We start from the raw sequence: 17798 nt of genomic DNA, 5'->3' as shown, positions 1-17798 counted from the left end.
GATTTGTGTTTCCCTGATGATGAGTGATGTTGAGCATCGTTTTATGTGTCTGTAGGCCATCTGGATGTCCTCTTTGGAGAAGTGTCTGTTTATGTCTTCTGCCCATTTCTTCACTGGGTTATTTGTTTTTCGAGTGTGGAGTTCGGTGCATTCCTTGTAGATGTTGGATACTAGCCCTTTATCTGATATGTCATTTGCCACTATCTTTTCCCATTCTGTCAGTTGCCTATTAGTTTTTTTGATTGTTTCCTTTGCAATGCAGAAGCTTTTTATCTTGATGAGGCCCCAATAGTTCATTTTTGCTTTCATTTCCCTTGCCTTTGGGGATGTGTCGAGTAGGAAATTACTGCGGTTGAGGTCAAGGAGGTTGTTTCCTACTTTCTCTTCGAGGGTTTTGATGGTTTCCTGTCTCACATTCAGGTCCTTCAGCCATTTTGAGTTTATTTTTGTGTATGGTGTAAGTGAGTGGCCTAATTTCATTCTTCTGCATGCTGCTGTCCAGTTCTCCCAGCACCACCTGCTAAAGAGGCTGTCTTTTTTCTATCGGATACTCTTTCCTGCTCTGTCAAAAATTAATTGGCCATACATTTGTGGGCCCAGCTCTGGGTTCTCTATTCTATTCCATTGGCCTATGTGTCTACTTTTGTGCCATCTTTTCTCTAATATTAACTTGTGTCAAACAAACAAACCAGCAGCACAGGATCAGGTATTGGCTAAAATGCAAACATACCAATTTTGCTTTTCCAGTTAAATTTACTTTACTGACAATTATTTACTTTTAAATCATTATACTTAAGGGCGCCTAGGTGGCTCAGTTGGTTAAGTGTGCAACTCTTGTTCTGGCCCAGGTCATAATCTCAGGTCTGGAGATAGAGCCCTACTGACAACTTGGAGCCTGCTTGGGATTCTTGCTCTCCCTCCCTTTGCCCCTCCCTCCCTTGGGAGCACTTGCACTTGATCGTAAAAGAAACATTAAAAATGACAACAACAACAAAAATTCTAACATATCACTGGTATGATACTATGCTGGGCAAGTGCTGAGATTATCTGAGATGCACGTTCTAGGATTTTGATTAAAATAATCAATATGCAGATTTCAGAGCATTTTGAGTTTGTTCACCAAATGGGCCGGAAAAAAAAGAATTTTATTTTCATTAAAATCTTGATAAAGTGGGGGCATGGCTGGCTCAGTAACTTGCACGCCCTACTCTTGATGTCAGCTCAGGTCATGATCTTGAGGTGGTGGGAGGGGGCCTGAATTGGGCAAGCACTGACAGCATAAAGCCTGCCACGGGTGTCTTTCCCTTTCTCTCTGCCCCGACCCCACCTACGTGTGCCTGAGCGAGTGTGCAGCTTCCTTCTTAAAATATATATTTCTAAACGTTTTTATTATTGAGAGACAGAGCATGAGCATGGGAGGAGCAGAGAGAGGGAGAGACACAGAATCTGAAGAAGACTCCAGTCTCTGAGCTGTCCGCACAGAGCCCAACGTGGGGCATGAATTCATAAACCTTGAGATCATGACCTGAGCCGAAGTCAAACACTTAACCAACTGAGCCACCCAGGTGCCTGTTAAAATACATATTTAAAAAAATCTTGCTAAAGTGCAATAAAGTTACTGAACATAGTTCAGAACTTACATACTTGCCCTACCAAGTATCAAAATGTACCATAAAGCTCCAGAACAGAACAAATGATGCCAGCCAAAGAACCGGATGCAAAAGAGTTTGTACTGAATGGTTCTATTTTACACCAAGTCCTAGACGAGGCAAAAGTTATCTACCGTGAAAGTAATCACACAAACATTTTTAGGGAGGATGTGAGGGGGTTAAGGGAATGTGACTGGAAAGGACAAGGAACTGGAGAACGCTGCTCGGTATACTCTGACCCCTACCTACTCACACCACGTGCAAAAGTAAATTCAAATGAATAAAACATTCAAATTAGAAAGTAAAACCATAAATGTTACTCTATGATACAGAATGTTTTTTATAATTTTAAAGGAAAAAAAGGCCTTTTAAAACACAACATAAAATCTAGAAACCATATAGAATTGGTAGGTTGACAGAGTAGCGTGTGTTAAAATTAGAACTTTAACGACCTGAGGTGCCTCGGTGGCTCAGACAGCTGAGCGTCCAATTGTTGATATCGGTTCAGGTCATGATCTCACAGTTTGTGGGTTCAAGTCCTGTGTAGGGCTCTGTGCTGACAGTAGAGAACTTGCTTGGGGTTCTCTCTCTTTTTCTCTCTGCTCTGCCCTTGCTTGCACTGTCTCTGTCCCTCTCAAAATAAAAACTAAAAAAATTTTTTAAATAAAACTTTAACGACCTACACATCACAAACAAGTTAAATGATAAAATAGGAAAAAACCACTGCAATGTTTTTATACTGAGAAAGGCCTTAAAAGTCAGTAAGACAAACTCAGGAGAAAAGTGGGCAAAGGGCATGATAAGGCAATTAAGAAAATACAGATGGCCAATTACCCGAAGCTATTTAATCTATGCAAAGAAATATAAATGAAAACTACCTGTGGAGAAATGCAAATAAATATGATACTTTTCTTCTACATAAGGAGCAACATTTACAAAGATACATAATATTCAACATTGAGGGTGAATTTAAATAATACACCCCCCTCCCTGTGGTTGGTAGGGACATTAACCAGTAAAGCCTGTTGAAGAGCCATTTATCAGTAGCTATTTTAAAATTAAAGGCACATATACTTAACCCCGTAATTCTTCTTCTATTAAAAGTCACCAAAAAATATACTTTCTTTTTTTTAATGTTTTATTTATTTTTGAGAGAGAGAGAGTCGTGAGCAGGAGAGGGTCAGAGAGAGAGGGAGACACAGAACCTGAAGACAGGCTCCAGGCTCTGAGCTGTCAGCACAGAGAATGACACGGCGCTTAAAACCACAAGCTAGGAGATCATGATATGAGCCAAAGCCGGACGTTTAACTGAGCCACCCAAGTGTCCCAGGCCTATTTTCTTAAAAAGAAAAATGTATTTGTACAGTTGTATACATGTCTTTGTGCATTTACACAGAAAAGTCCAGGAAAGTATCCACAACCTTCTAGTAACTGGGAAAAAAGGAATGTCTACATTTTTCTTAATACATGTTTGTGTTTAAAAAACAAAATACCCACTTAGAACACTCTTTCTTTTTTTAACAAAAAGAAAAGGAGATCCAACAGGCTCTATTTCCCCCCAGTAGGACTGTCTTTCAGTGATTTTCCAGTACTCTCTGCCCTGGCAAAGGCACTTACTCGGACAAAGCCAAAAACACACAATGTACTATGGACCACAGAAGTGACTTCATTCCAAAGTGAAGTCGCCTGACTGCTTTTCTCCAAGAGCTCAGACCACACAGTGGACCCTGCCTCTTAAGACATTTCAAACCCAATTCTTCACCACTGGCCAGACAATATAAATATTTCATTATGTTTTCGGACTTGAGCAACAAAGCCACCAATTATCAACAGAACTTTCAGAACCATTCAAATGCTCAGTTTTGCAGATTCTTTCTTAAAACAGTAGCTGAATGTTACAGAATTAAATTACCGCGTGAACACTGAAGAGAAAGAAAGACCAGGAAGAGGGAGCCCCTGCCCCCAACAATCTCCTTGACACTGACAGGGAGACATAAGCATTAAAGCAAAGTCTGAGGAGCCAGCTCACTGCACGCAGAAGATGTAAGTGGGAAGAGCTGCTACTGGAGGGACCACAAGTTGTCTGCAGAGGAACAAGGACGTGAATGCAGACAGATGGGGACGAGGGGCAGCCACGGCACAAAGTTCAGGCAAAGAAGTTCAAGAGAGGAAACCACATGTTTGGGGCCTGGCTGCAGCAGAGGAGCGAAATATAGATTCGGGTCAGAGGTGAAGATCATTAACGTCATGTGGAATGTGGCATTTATGCAGTAGGCAACGTTGAAAGCAGTGCTGTAAGAGCGGCAACTCCTGTTTGGGCCATGTGGTATTTTAAACAGAAGTTCTATTTCGCAAGTCAGAGAAACAGGAGAGCCAAGCAGCCCTAGATACTCTCTATGTAAAGAAGAGTCTGGACAAACTAGGACCACTGAGAAACCCACAGATGAATAAATACGCAAGCATCCTTTCCACTCTGTCTGAATTCCTAACACCTAGAGAAACAAACTACACCAGAAGGATCTTGATGGAAATGCAAAGCTTCATTTCAGGCCCTTTGGAGTCACAGGGCAGACCGCAGGCCCCAACCACAGCCACGTAAGCGGGCAGGCACATTAGCAAAGAAAATAAGCGTGAAAAAAGTTGTTCAAGTTAGCAGGGCTTGGAAAATCCTCCGTACCTTTGCTGGATCTCTTTGATGTCTTCTTGTTTCCTTCAGAGGTAATTTCAATTTCATCAGGATTACCCCCTTCATCTTCAATTGCCTAAAGAGAAGGTTAAAAAAAGGTTAACCAAAAAAGGCAACATGCAGACTTGACTTTCACAGAAACTTCAGGAAAGGGCTGCCCCCCACTCATTTGTGGTCCAGCTTGATGCTGGAACAATGACTCTGGAGTCAGACAGACTCTACCAGTCCTTAGCTGTATGGACTATGGCAGACTTCCTTACCCTGGAGAGTTCACTCCACAACATGAAGCTAATAAAAGTATTCACCCTGGAAGGTTCTTCTGAGAACCCAATCATCACCACAACCTCGTTTATCCTATTCCTGGACCAAGGGGAACTCAAAAAGGGAAAAGCACACTCTTCCAATGTGCTGTTGACCCTCTGTGACCCCTCTCTACACCATGCCTACACTTGCCACTGTCTGGACAGAGTACTTACTAATAACGCGCACAGGCTGAGATCACACCGTGTGGGGCACAGGCCTGGACTGACATGTATTACCTCATCAGGTCACCCACACCTACGACTGACTCCAAGGGTCTTGCTGTTAACCGGTTAGGGACGCACCTGAAAGGATGCAGAGTTACAAGGCTCTCCCACCCCAAGAGCCTGTCACTCACTTGAAGGGCTGGCACGCAGGCTCAGCACAGCGCCCAGCACCAAGGAGGCACTCCGGAATCGTTTCTGAGCAGTCACTGATGACATCCCCGGATGCTGGGCTTTACTCTCAGGTCTTAGTGATAACCCGCCCTCTCCTTCCTGTACTATCCCATGAGCACAAGCTCCATTTAAACCCGCTTCAAGTGGAGGCTTTATTCGTAGGCGGTTTCCAAGTTCCAGATTCTAAGGAGTTTCCCAGCGTGGAACTCTGAATTTGAAGTGAGTCTTAGGAGCCCCACATCTAATCTATACCAGGAACAAAGAAAACCTCTCCCTTCTCTCCAAAGCCAGAGTAAGGAGGAAGAATTGCAAGTTCTGCTCTGGGAGCCAGGAAAGCACAACCAGAAAGTCCCCCACGTTCTTCCTGGCAACAGAGGATTCTGGAATACTGCAGGGGGACCAGAGGACGGCCCCAGACAGAAGGTGCACCACTTTGCCCCTCGGTTGGGCTCCCCTGGGTGCAGTGTTACAGCATCATCTCCAGGGGCACTGTGCGCTCTGAGTCATCCTCACAGGGCTCGGAAAACTACGCTCTTTGTGCTCCCTCCACCTTTTCCTCATTTCCTTCCCGGAAAAATGACTGGAAAAGGGACACGAGGTGTTAGAAACAGAGAAGAGAAGGAAAATTAATAGTTGTGGACCCGCTAGGGCAGGGTAGCCCTAACACAAATGCTGACGATGTTTGTGTACTGTCGCCGTGTCCCTAAGGAAATGAAAGGATAGAGAAGCAGAAGCCAGCTCAGGGAGACGGGGCTGGAGGGTCCCTGGAGTCGCACACCGGTCTCAGGACCGATCAGGCAGGAAGGTTCAATGCCATCCTATCAGCTCTGCGGCCCTGCAGACTGTCTGGGGTGAAAAAAGGATAAAGGTCCCAATTTGGCTTTGCTGACTGGGGGGCCCTGGTGGCTGGGAATGAGGACCCCCTCTCCCCAGGGCCAACCCTCCTCCTCCCGGTGTTCTCCTGGGCAAATCCCTTGTAGAAGAGCTTCGCCCTGTCTCGAACAAAGGAGGCTAGTCTCCACAGCGAAAGAAACCCCAGCTCAGGCCAGAAAGACCCCACCGGCTCTGAGCTAATCAACTCCTTGTTCCCGAGTCCACGCTTCCTCATTTGGAAAATAGGAACCCCCCCCCCCCCCCGCCTTACTCGTGATGGGCGACAAATAAAACCCTAATACCCAATTGTCCGGGAGCCAAGAGCGCGGACAGAATTAGGCCGTACCGTCTGCAGCGGCTGCGGGCGGTGGGGCTGAGACCCGGGGGAAGGTCCGCAGACACTGACAGGTGGATCCGAGGCGGCAAAGAAGCCAACAGGAAGAAGGAAGAGGGGAGACGGGCCCAGGCATGTAACTAACCCCCCATGCTTCGCACGCCCGTCCCTCACAACTCCTCGAGGTTGGGGCGACAGTCCTGGCTTCGGCACAGAGGAGGACGGTGGGCTGTGACCCCATCAATCCTTGCGGTGCCAGGCGACCTGCCAAGCCCGCGCGCGCCATCTCGGCCAGCCCTACCGGAGAGCGCTACCTTCCCGTCTTTTACAGACTGAACAGGCTTGGGCAGCGTCAAACGTCTTCCCGGCCCACGATCGGGCCAGGAGCCCCGACTCCTCCGCCTGCATCCCGGTGGAGCCCCGATGCCGCCTCCGCGCTCCTTCTACCAACGTCTTTCACGTCTCCGGTCGCTATGTAAACACGCCTTTCTTCCCCCGTTATTTTCTGGACCCACGGCAGGCAAATCCGCGAACCGCTTTTCCTCTCCTCTTTTTAGCGCCAGAAAGGGCCCTTCGCCCGCCGGCGTTGTGAGTGAACCCTCTACTCAAGCTCCGCCGGCCTTAACGGGTCAAGGAGCATCTGCATCTCCAGAGAACGCCCGGCCCAGGAAACCCGCCGGCCCGGGTTCCGATCCCGACGCCTCGTCTCCGCGGCCGTGTGACCTTGGCCGAGTCCCCCAGCCTCGCCCAGGAAAAGAGGGATTCGGGGCTTCCTGTCAGTTTTGCCGGCTGCGATGGGGACAATGAGAGGAAGGCCCCTGCGCGCAGCGGCCGGTGCGGAAGACGGGAGCCCGCAGCCTTAGGTGCCCCGCCGCCCGCCGCTGCGAGGCCGCGGCGCTGGCCCGAGACTTTCTTCCCGCTGCCGGCGGCGCCGCGTCCCGCACCCGGGCCCCCGCTGGGCCGCGCGCGCCCGCTGAGGCCTCAGAGGAGCCGGGAAGAAGCCCGGCGCGCCAGGCCAGGCACAGGCCCCGAGAGGGGCCAGAGGCGGACCCAGAGACCAGAGGACTCCGGTCGCGGCCGCGCCGACCCCCTCTCCCCACCTCCTGTCCGCCCCCCAGGGCCCCAGCTCCACCTTTTTGAGCCGCTCCATCAAAACGCTCTTATTGCCGCTCGAGTCCAGATTTCGTTTCCTCAGCTCCGCCCGCAGATCGATTACCCGCAGGTCGCTGAGGCGCCGCGTCCCGGTCTCGGACGAGGCAGAGCTCAGAGCTGCTGCGCCCACCGCACCCGAATCGCCTAAGCCTGAGAGAGCCTCCGCCATTCCAGGGACCCTGGCTCTGCCACCCACTTCACACAGAACCGGGCCGGTTTTATCTCGGCTCCCAGCACAAAATGGCGCCGTCGGAGAGGGAACCGCTCCAGCCGCCCTGGCGCGCCTCGCTTCTGCGCAAGCGCACCCGGCGCGGAGCCTACGCCGCCGGTCGCGTCTGGACATGCGTGGTGAGAGCTGAGAAGGGATGTGCGCAGGCGCGTCGCAGCTCGCCGGCCTCCCGCCGCGGACGGCCGTGACACATGCGTGCTGCAGTTACGGCGCCTGCGCGTTGTGGTGGGGAACGTGCGGTTGGTCGACGCGCGAGCGCTTGTGCGGCTAATAAACCTGGCGTGTGAGGCACGCATGCGCGGTCGGAAAGCGGGGCGGGAGAAAGCGAGTGCGTTTTCCTCTTAGGCGGCGCCATTTTGTGCTCAGAGCCGCTACAGCCGCCGGCGGTGAGGGAGGTAGGCGGTGGGGACGCCGAGCCTGGGATGGCGGAGACTCTGGCAGGCTCCGGCGAGTCGGGTTCTGGCACAGCCGCTGTGGGAGCCGGTGCCTCGGAGACTGGGACGCGGCGGCTGAGCGACCTGCGAGTGATCGACCTGCGGGCGGAGCTGAAGAAGCGGAACCTGGACACGGGCGGCAACAAGAGCGTCCTGATGGAGCGTCTCAAGAAGGTGAGGCGGCTTGACGTCCTGGGGTGGAGCGGGAGGTCGGGTCACGCCCCCGCGCGGGCCTGTCACCACGATGCCCGCACCCGGATCCCCTTTCTCCTCTCCTCCTTGTGACCGACCCCGATCCGAGCTCGCGGGGACCAGGGGGCCCGGCTGTGTGACCTTGGCCCGTCACCGCCCCTCTCTGTGTCTCGTCTTGGGTCCTCTTTGCAGCCAGTCCGCTCGAGCGCTGAAAGCGCGTCCTGATAGCCACCGACTGGCGCCTGGACTTGTCCCGGGCTCCGGTGGTGGACTCGGTTCTGTGACCTTGGATAGGTGCCGCTTTCTCTCTGCGCCTCGGTTTCCGCCCCGGGAGAACGGATGACTCTCGGGGATGTTACAGGAGAGCGAGTTGTGCCGGCGCTCATTCCGGGGTCTTGGTTCTCGCGTCTTGCGCTCCACCGCCCGTCCTCCAGGTCGTCGTCTGGCAGGCGCCGGGAGTCTTTTCTCGGTCTACCGGAGCTGTTTCCCCAACGCGCTTCCTAAAGCGCCGCTCGTGTCCCCCTCCTGCGGCGCACCCTTCTGCCGATGCCCCACCGGCCGCGCTTCTCCCAGCGCTGAGTGGGGGGCGGGGGCGGGGGTCGTTGCAGAATCTGACGTTACCGTCCAGAGCCTCGGCCCGTCCGATGACGTGTTGACCACCGCACGGCGCGTTACAGACGCGGGCCTGGTGCGGCGTCTCTGTGGTTGGCGATGTTTAGGGCTCGTTTTGGAACTGGTCATTGACACCCCGCCTCGGAGCCCCGGTCACCCATCCCTTTGTCTTCAGTGCCTCGGCCCGGAGAGAAGAAGGTTGTGCCAGTTTCATCCCGGGCCCCCTGAGCAGAACCGGAGGCGCTCGTTGCAAGGAAGGGACAGGGACTTTGTGGGGGAGATGGTGACGGAGCGCTGGGCCCTGCAGCTCCGCACCTTTGTTAACGTTTTCTCTCTCCTCCAGGCGGTTAAGGAAGAAGGGCAGGATCCCGAAGAAATGGGCATCGCGCTGGAAGCCACCAGCAAGAAGATGCCTAAGAGATGTGTCAAAGGTATGCGCTCATCCCTGTCGCGGCCTGAGGCATGAGTGTTGGGAGAACTTGCTCACAGGTCCAGGGCTTGAAGCTGCGTTTCCACCCTTGGGCGGGAGGAGGTTCTGATCCAGCAGGTGCTCGCCTTTTGTTTGTTCTCCTCGCCCTACACTCGGTTCTGGAAATGGTAAGGTGCGCAGGTGGAAGGGACCCTCGGCTGTGTCCCAGGCCGGAGCTCGTGAACCTGCTCTGGCTGCTTCTTCGTTCCAAAACCAGGCTTGAAACCCAGGGAAAGGACACCAGCCTGAGACTTAATAGAACCCGGCTTCTCTAGGGTCCAAAACAGATTGTTGGGAGCGTTTACTCCTAGCCTGTTTTCCAGGAGTGAGTTGTTTTTTGTTTACTTTTAAGACTTTATTTTTAAGCCATCTCTGCACCCAATTTAAAACCCTTGAGGTCAAGAGTCACATGCGCTACTGACTGCCCCTGCCAGGTGCTCGGCCGTGAGGTATTCTTTCTCTTTTCTTTCTTTCTTGCCTTCCTTCCTTTTTTCTTTCTTTTTTTTTTTTTTTTTGAGATCTGATTCAAATAGTATAAAATTTACCTGTTTACGGTGTGTAGTTTCTTGATTTTTAGTATATTCACGCGGCTGTGCCACTGTTGACACTCTGTAATTCTAGAACAGTTTCATCACCCAAATAGCAGTCTCTGTGCCTACTAGCATTTGCCCCCTCTCCCCCCACCGCAGACCCTGGAAGTATGCACTTATTCCATTTCACGCAAATAGGATCATGCAATGCGTGACCTTCAGTGCCTGGCTTCCAGCGTTGAGTATGATTTCAAGATTTGTCCAGTTTGTGACATCTGTCAGTGCTTCCTTTCATTTCCTGGAAGTATCTAATCCCATAAAACTATGAAACCTTGTTACCGTCTCCTCTGAAGCCTTGTTACCACCCCCTTGGTTGTCATGCTCCTCGGATTTCCTATGGATGAGGACAGGCTAATTTGGAACTTGCATGTGATGTGGGTTATTTTCTTGAAAGGTGCTGCCTCAAAGATTATCACAATAGGACGTGCCCATGGAAAAGTGGAATTTAGGCAGTAGAGCTCAGGGGCTTATAAGAGGAAAAGGAAGGGATTTGTAGCAGTAACATCAGTTTACTTCTTAGAAAAGCTGTTTTGGAAGGACTTTTGCATGACATCTGTTTAAAACTGTGTGTTTCAAAAGGTTAAACTTGTGAGTTAGGTTATGTTAGGGATTTACGTTTAAGCTGAATTTTAAAACATTAACGTGTTCCTGCTGCCCTTGAACTGGTCTGGTATATACGCTGACTAGTCCAGGGAATGCGGACTGAGAGCCCTGTATCTGTTAGCTTAGGAGTTGTTTGTGACAGTTCTTAATGTAGGTGCTCATGTAAAAAACTTGGGAGGCTCAAGGTTTGCTAGTCAAAATGTTCTTGGCTCTCATTAGGGTCCTTTGCATCATTAGACAAATCAAATCATGGCCAAGTGCTTCCAATGCGTGTCTGAACGTGGGGGTTGCCGTTTTGGTGACAGTAAAAGTGCTTGGACTTCACCATTTTGCCCAAGAAAGCGTTGATGGTACTTACTTCTGCTGGTGTGAAGAGACATGCGTACCAGTACTGCTGTCGCTGGAACAGGGACACAGGTCCCTTCCCCTTTCTTTTCTTTTCTTTTTTTTTTTTTTTTTTAACATTTTTATTTATTGAGAGAGACAGAGCACGAGCAGGGGAGGGGCAGAGAGAGGGGGAGACACAATTCGAAGCAGGCTGTAGGCTCTGAGCTGTCAGCACAGAGCCCGACGTGGGGCTCGAACTCTCAAACTGTGAGATGGAGACAGGCGCTTGACCGACTGAGCCCCCCAGGCGCCCCTCCCCCTTTCTTTTCCTGAGGAGGCACCGAACCCCCAGAGAGGAGACAGGAGGCCAGGGTGCAGGGGCAGAGGACAGCTCCAGCCCGCGTGCTCGCTGCAGGTGTCGCCACACGTGGGTGGTCGTGTGGGGTGTTAGACCCTCTTGTGTCCTGGCTGAAGTTAGGTCTTCAGAGGTTACATGAAAGTGAAAAGCAGCTAAACTTTAAACAGGCAGATTTTTGGAGCTTGTGGATGTGATTTTGAAAGATTGCCATTCTGAATTAGGTTTTCAAGCGTCGCTGTCCCCCCGGCCCCCCTTCAGCTTGTGGTTGCTTGCGCCAGGCCCTCGGAATTGGGTTGCGGCCTCTGCCCAGCTTGTGTCCTTCCCGTTCTCCTTTAGAGCGCTTTTCACTGAAGCTTTTCAGCCTGCATCTCTCCCGTCTCCGTCCTTCATGGGTGCTGCAGGCTGCTGCTCAGAGGTCCTGGAAGTGAGTGCAGGTCACGAACGGACGCGCGGGGGTCCCGCATAACGGGACCGGGCCGGTGCAGGGGAGTCTGCGAGCCGCGGCGGACTCACAGCTGGCAGCTGCAGCCGGTCAAGCCGCCGGGGTCGTGGGAGTGTTCGCGAGGCGCGGTGCCTGCCGGTGATGAAGCCGCGCACCCTGAGAGAGAGAGAGAGAGAGAGAGAGAGAGAGAGAGAGAGGTGGCACAGAAGGCGCGGAAGGGGGCACGTACTCCAGATTGATCTGTGCTCCAAGATCGAGGTTTCTCCTGTTTGATTTCCTCATTTCAGAAAATTACAGAGGAGATAGTTTTAGCTATTTCAAAACCTGCGTTAGATACTTTGGAACAGGTAAAATGTATGCACGTAAAGATAAAAAGTTTTATCTCTAATCCTACTGCTTAGTATTGGAACCCCTGTTGATGAGTCCGTTTGTTACTTTCACGTGTTTTGTAAAATCGTCTTCCTATTTGCATGTATACAAACACGTACCTACTAACTGTTTTTTTTAAGTTTATTTTGAGAGACGATGCTAGTGGCGGACGTGCAGACAGTGGGGAAGAGAGAATCCCAAGCAGGCTCCACGCTGCCAGCCCCAGAGCCTGATGTGGGGCTTGAACCCACGGAAACGTGAGATCATGACTTGAGCAGAAACCGAAAGTCAGATACTTAACTGACTGAACCATCAGACGCCTCTACGTACTCTTTAGTGAAAGTAGATGGACCGTACCTGATTTTTTTTTAACTTTTAGGCATTTTTCCATAGTGTTAAATATTCTTTAAAAGCGTAATTTTTTTTTCTTTTTTAAGACCACGTATGGTGTGCCACAGTGCTTTGCGGACTTGGCACTGTTTACAATTCGGGGCAAGTAATTGCTTCTGTCCTGTGCACTGTGTGGTGTTGCACAGCATCGCTGGTCACTGCCCACTAGTTGCCAGGAGCACCTCCCAGTTGTGACATCAAAAATATCTCCGGTTGTGGCCAAATCCCACCCGACTTCCCCTGGTGAGAGCAGCTGGTGTCCCACATGTGAAGAGACTGTCATCATTTGTTTCCCTTTTGAGTCTCTGGGCTGTGCGAGTGGCACTTGGGGAGAGCCGGCAGGTTACTCTAGTCTCCTGTAGGGATGCAGGTCTTTGATCAGCAGGGGGCGTTGCATTTGTAAATGTCTGCTTGTTGAAAAATGCCTGGTCAGCCTTTCCTTGTTTTTCTTTTGGGGTGTTTTTCTTGGTTTGGAGTGGTTTTGAGGTCTTTTGAAACTTTTAGATATTTTGTGCAAAATCAGAACACTTTGATAATAGCATCGGGGTTGCAGCAAAATTACACGGTGGGAGAACGGGTTCATTTCCTCGTAACTTGTTGTCACTCAGATTGAAATCTATTAGCCTGCGCGAACCAGTTAGGAGGCCAGAACCTAAGCATTAATCTGACTGAAAAATTATTTTGTAAATAGGACAAAAGATGGAGGAAGAAGGCACAGAAGACAACGGCCTAGAAGAAGATTCCAGAGATGGGCAGGTACGTGGCGTCAGCAGCAGAGACGCGGGCAGGAGCTCCGCCGCCAGCTGCCTGGCCGTTGGCACCTGTCGTTCTCTTTCCAGGAGGAGGCGGAGGCGGGTTTGGAGAGCCTGCGGAACATGGACATGCTGGAGGTCGGGGTGCTGGAGGAGAGCGAGGTTGAGAGCAGCGCCGCTCCCGACTTTGGGGAGGACGGCGCCGACGGCGTGCTGGCTTCCCTGTGCGACGGCCCGGGCTATGCGGCGGCCCGGCTGCGGGAGCTCCCCGTGCAGCTCGCAGAGCACGCTGTAGGTAACTTGAAGACACGGTGGAATGTGCCAGTGGCCCCGCGGCGCCCGCATGCTGCCCGTGTGCGCCAGGACGCCCTGCTGGCCTATTAGCCCGCGTCCAGCTCCGTCACCGTCACCAGGGACACCGAGATCGGTGTCTAAACCTTCGGGGCAAGTTCCATCCGTTGAAACTGCTCGGAAGTCTGATATTCCCTATTAGAGGACCTCGCTTCGGTTCTGGGGAGTGTTTTCATCAGCGGGTGGGAGGCACGTTCTACACCTGCGTCTGAAAAGGCTGACGTAGTTGGTCAGAGTATTTTCCTCTGGAAAATAGCTTTTAAAAATGCATAGAAAAGAAAATGGTTCATAATCTCATCATTCGGAGTATCCTGTTGGGATTTTTTTTTTTTTAGGATGAACTACACATACAAGGCTAAACGGTTATAAACCGGTTATACATGAAGAAAAAAAAAGGTTTTGTTTTTAGGTTTTTTTTTTTTTTTTTCCTTGCTTTTGAGAGAGAGCACACAAATTGGGGAGGGGCAGAGAGAGAGAATCCCAGGCAGGCTCCACATGCGGGGCTCTATCTCATGAACTCGGAGATCATGAGCTAAAACCAAGAGTCCAACGCTTAGCCAGCTGAGCCACCCAGGCACCCCAAAGGAAAACCACTTTTAATGTCCTTGTACATAAAGGAAGGCTGTGATCCTGTCACCAGTGTTGCTTCTCGGGCTTTCCTGTCTGGTGTTGGGCGGAGACCTCTGTGGTGGCCTTCCTAAAACTGATGGCCATTTTTGTCTTCCCACCTTGGCTTCCTCAGTCCTCTTAGTTTGCTTAGTATTTTTTGTTTGTGTTTTGTTTTCCTTAACTGGTCTAGCTTTAAACTAGGAAAAAAGTGCCCTCATAGGAGTGAACTTTAAACCTTAAAGGTCAAAAATCACGAACTCCAAACATCACTGCATCTCTGCCTAGGGTGCCCATTGAGCAACTGGTTTGCTGTCCTCCCGCAGTGCGGTCCTGGTGTGTGTTAATCATTTCCAAGCATGAACTTGGTTTACTTCTTGGTTAATCAGATCATGCATGTCATAAGCTGCAAACCTGGGAAAGGAATCATGTTTGGGAAGGCGTATTTTTGTATTTCACTTAAGAAGGTAAAAAGCGGGGGAGCCGAGGAGGGAGAGAGAGTTGGGGCGAGAGAGGGATGCAAAACTTGAGAGACTATTGAATGCTGAGAATGAACTGAGGGTTGAGGGGGAAGGGGGAGGGGGGAAAAGAGGTGGTGGTGATGGTGGAGGGCACTTGTGGGGAAGAGCACTGGGTGTTGTATGGAAAGCAACTTGACAATAAAATATTGTGGAAAAAAATTTAAAAAAAAAGAAGAAGGTAAAAAGCTTTGGGGGCAGGGTCACCTGAGTGGCTCAGTCGGTTAAGCGTCTGGCTTCAGCTCAGGTCATGATCTCGCGGTGTGTGGGTTCGAGCCCCACATCGGGCTCTGTGCTGACAGCTCAGAGCCTGTAGCCTGCCTCAGATTCTGTGTCTCTTTCTCTCTCTGACCCTCCCCTGCTCACACTGTTTCTGTCTCTCAAAAACAAATTAAAAAAAGAAACATTAAAAAAACAAAAAGCTTTCGGGGCAGAAACGGTAGCCTTACTGTCCCAACGCCTTTGCCGTGCTCCTTCTGCCTCTCAGGAAAGACTGCCACATGCTGTTTACTGAGGGCCCCATGGGATGCTGGAATTTGATGACCCCCATTGGGCACTGAACTGGGGGAATTTCCCCCCAGCCCTTGAAAGACCCCATCAGGGGCACCTGGGGGGGGCTCAGTCGGTTAAGCGCCTGACTTCAGCTCAGGTCATGATCTCATAGTTCGTGGGTTCAAGCCCCGTGTCAGGCTCTGTGCTGACAGCTCAGATCCTGGAACCTGCTTCAGATTGTGTCTCCCTCTCTCTCTACCCCCTCCCGTGCTCACGCTCTATCTCTCAAAAATAAATAAACATTAAAAGTTAAAAAAAAAAAAAGTAAAAAGCTTTCAAACTGAGTAAAGTATAAGATACCAGTTTGGTTAAGTGTTTAAATAAAGCCCTCTAGGAGAAAATGCCCCATTGACGGTGATATTAAAAGTATTGTTACCAAGTGAAATTGGAGAGGTGTGAAGTTTTCATTTTCTTTGTGAGTTCTGCTCTGGAAGTCACGTCTGGGTCACGTATGTGGACCACCACTAAATAGCAACTGCCTGGGAAATGACCTCGTATGGTTGTGGGCCAGCGTAGACAGAAGCCACCGCATGGGGGACCCTGTTCGAGGTGCCAGCACCGCCTAGTCCTGGGGCAGGCAGGGGGGCCGGCGATAAACCGAGCAAGTCAATGTGAGCTTCCAGGTGGCGGTGGGCGCTGTGAGGGAAATACACGTGTAGGCCGCTTAGAGACGGGTGAAGTGTATAGGCCTTGGCCTTCATAACTGCCTCCAGTAGGTAGTCTTCCATTTTGTCTTTCAGGTGGATGGGGAGGCCTTCGAGAGCACTTTGGATGCTTCATCATTGGACTACAAGGTACCTCCGGTGAGTTACCAGCTGGTTGTACATGTTGGAAACGTTAGGGGCGTGTTTAATATTCCATAGTGAAAAAGGCTGTGCGTCCGTGCAAAAAATGATTCGTTTGAGCACTGATTCTGAACCAAGTGCTGGGGTAAGAGGTGAAGCCAAACAAGCTACCGTCTGACCGTTTTCCAGTGGGGGCAGTGTTAATAATTAACAAACAAGTAACTAGAAGGGAAAAGAAGTTCATCAAGGCAGAGGGCGAGGTGGTTGGGCAATGAAAACTCCTGAAGGCTTCTGGGAGGAAGGCCTGCCCAAGTCGAGGCCTGACACCTCGGTCCGGAGTTAATCCAGCGAAGGGGGAAAGAGGACTTTGGGCCCGAAGGGAGAGTGGCTGGGTGTTGGGATAGAGGATGTAGGGGTGAGGCTGCAGGTGTCGGTGGGCCTGACCCCCCACATCTGGGGGCCAGGGAAAAGACTTGGCCTGCTGTCTTCAGTATGGTGGGAAGTCAGGGAAGGGTTTTGAGAAGAGTAAACAGTTGGGTTGACAGGTTCCAGTTATAAATAACAGCTTCTTAGGGGAGAACTAGATCTTACTCGCATCTGGTACGATGCATAAAGCAGTCATCGTCTGTGTGACCTCCCGCTGTGGCCGCCTTTGCCCTGTCCAGAGGCCCTTAGCACAGACTTGGGCGGGTGGCCAGACCCTCACGGGGGGAGGGGGGGTTTGCGGGGAGGAGCCAGCAAAATGGGCTTGTTCTCATGGAAATTGTCCTAGATTGCGGAGTGGTGTGCCTCCAGTCATTTGAAGCCGGTGTTTACTAACACTTGACCGAAGCTGTGTCTGCGGGGAAAGGGGTCTGCCCTGTTTCTAAGCGCCTTGTGGACTTTTTTCTCTCTTCTGTTTTGAACTAGGACATTGAAGACCCTCTCCTGGAGCCAGGTACTGACCCATGAGGCCCGGCAGCTAACGGCTTGCCGGTTTCCCACTCTCGTCCCTCAGGCTGTCTGTATATCCTAAGCCGCGTATGGTCGTGTAAACTATTTAATGGTGGACAATCCAGATCGTACTAGGATCAGAGATTGGAAACCCACTTGTATCACCAGATCTGTGGAAGTGTCGCTCTGGTTTCTGGAGGTCAAATATATTTGGTGAGAGGTGGTGATTATTGTCATCTCTCTAACCACATAGAGTGGCATTTAAGTAATGTCCCACTGTGATTCTTCCATGTGTTTCTACACATGAAACAGATCTTGTGATATTTTGCCGCAGTCTTTCTGAGTAGTACAGTGAGGCAGGGAAAAAGCAGTTGTCAGGGCACTTTTAACCTAAGAAGTGACTGGATTCTGGAAGAGGAAACCAGAGTTTCTTCAGGAAGATTTCCAACATGTCACTCCCCTTCCGGACTGCGTGTGTCTCGCCTGCCGTCGGAAGAGTTTCTGAGTTTCATGTCGGACTGTCCCGTTAAAAGACATTCGAAGGAATTTGGAAATTGAGCTGTCGTCGAACGGTGATGGCACTCGGTTCCGTGCCTCGGACACTGGGAAAATAAGCCGAAGACCCACACTTGAAGTGAACCCCGAAGAAGACTGGCGAGAAGCAGCCACGTGGTTGTAGGGTCTGAATCTCTGGGTGCTTTTCTCTTCCATGTAGCGTAGCGGCTTACCTAGCAGTCGGTCGGAGCGCAGGTAGTGTAACCAGTGTAACTGTGTGTACCCGCGGGTTTTCCAATCTCTGTGTAGCTAGCGGTTCTCTTCGTGTTAGTGTGGCGGCCGTGCCAGTTCCGCATTTGTGATTGCTTTATTTCCCTGGTAATTAAACCTTGTGCCATT

The 17798-nt window shown here is 50.8% G+C and overlaps 2 protein-coding genes across 2 annotated transcripts in view; one reads left to right on the top strand and one right to left on the bottom strand.

Moving 5' to 3' along the window:
* SAFB (scaffold attachment factor B) overlaps positions 1–7695 on the bottom strand; it is a 35290-nt gene extending 27595 nt beyond the window's left edge. The window contains exons 1-2 of the mRNA XM_029916457.1: positions 7373–7695; positions 4327–4411 (exon numbers count right to left, since the gene is read on the bottom strand). Coding sequence (XP_029772317.1) covers positions 4327–4411; positions 7373–7561 — 274 coding nt within the window. The 5' untranslated portion in view covers positions 7562–7695. The remainder of the gene's footprint in view (positions 1–4326; positions 4412–7372) is intronic.
* Positions 7696–7966: 271 nt separating this feature from the next.
* The window catches only part of SAFB2 (scaffold attachment factor B2), a 30202-nt gene continuing 20370 nt past the window's right edge, over positions 7967–17798 (top strand). Inside the window, 6 exon segments of the mRNA XM_029916456.1 lie at positions 7967–8229; positions 9203–9290; positions 13099–13163; positions 13247–13450; positions 15927–15989; positions 16881–16919. Of these exon segments, the coding sequence (XP_029772316.1) occupies positions 8044–8229; positions 9203–9290; positions 13099–13163; positions 13247–13450; positions 15927–15989; positions 16881–16919 (645 nt within the window). The 5' untranslated portion in view covers positions 7967–8043.

Source organism: Suricata suricatta, chromosome 12, assembly GCF_006229205.1.
Source record: "Suricata suricatta isolate VVHF042 chromosome 12, meerkat_22Aug2017_6uvM2_HiC, whole genome shotgun sequence".
NCBI lineage: Eukaryota > Metazoa > Chordata > Mammalia > Carnivora > Herpestidae > Suricata > Suricata suricatta.
Note: the sequence above shows the minus strand (reverse complement) of the source record. Positions and strands in the feature narration are given on the sequence as shown.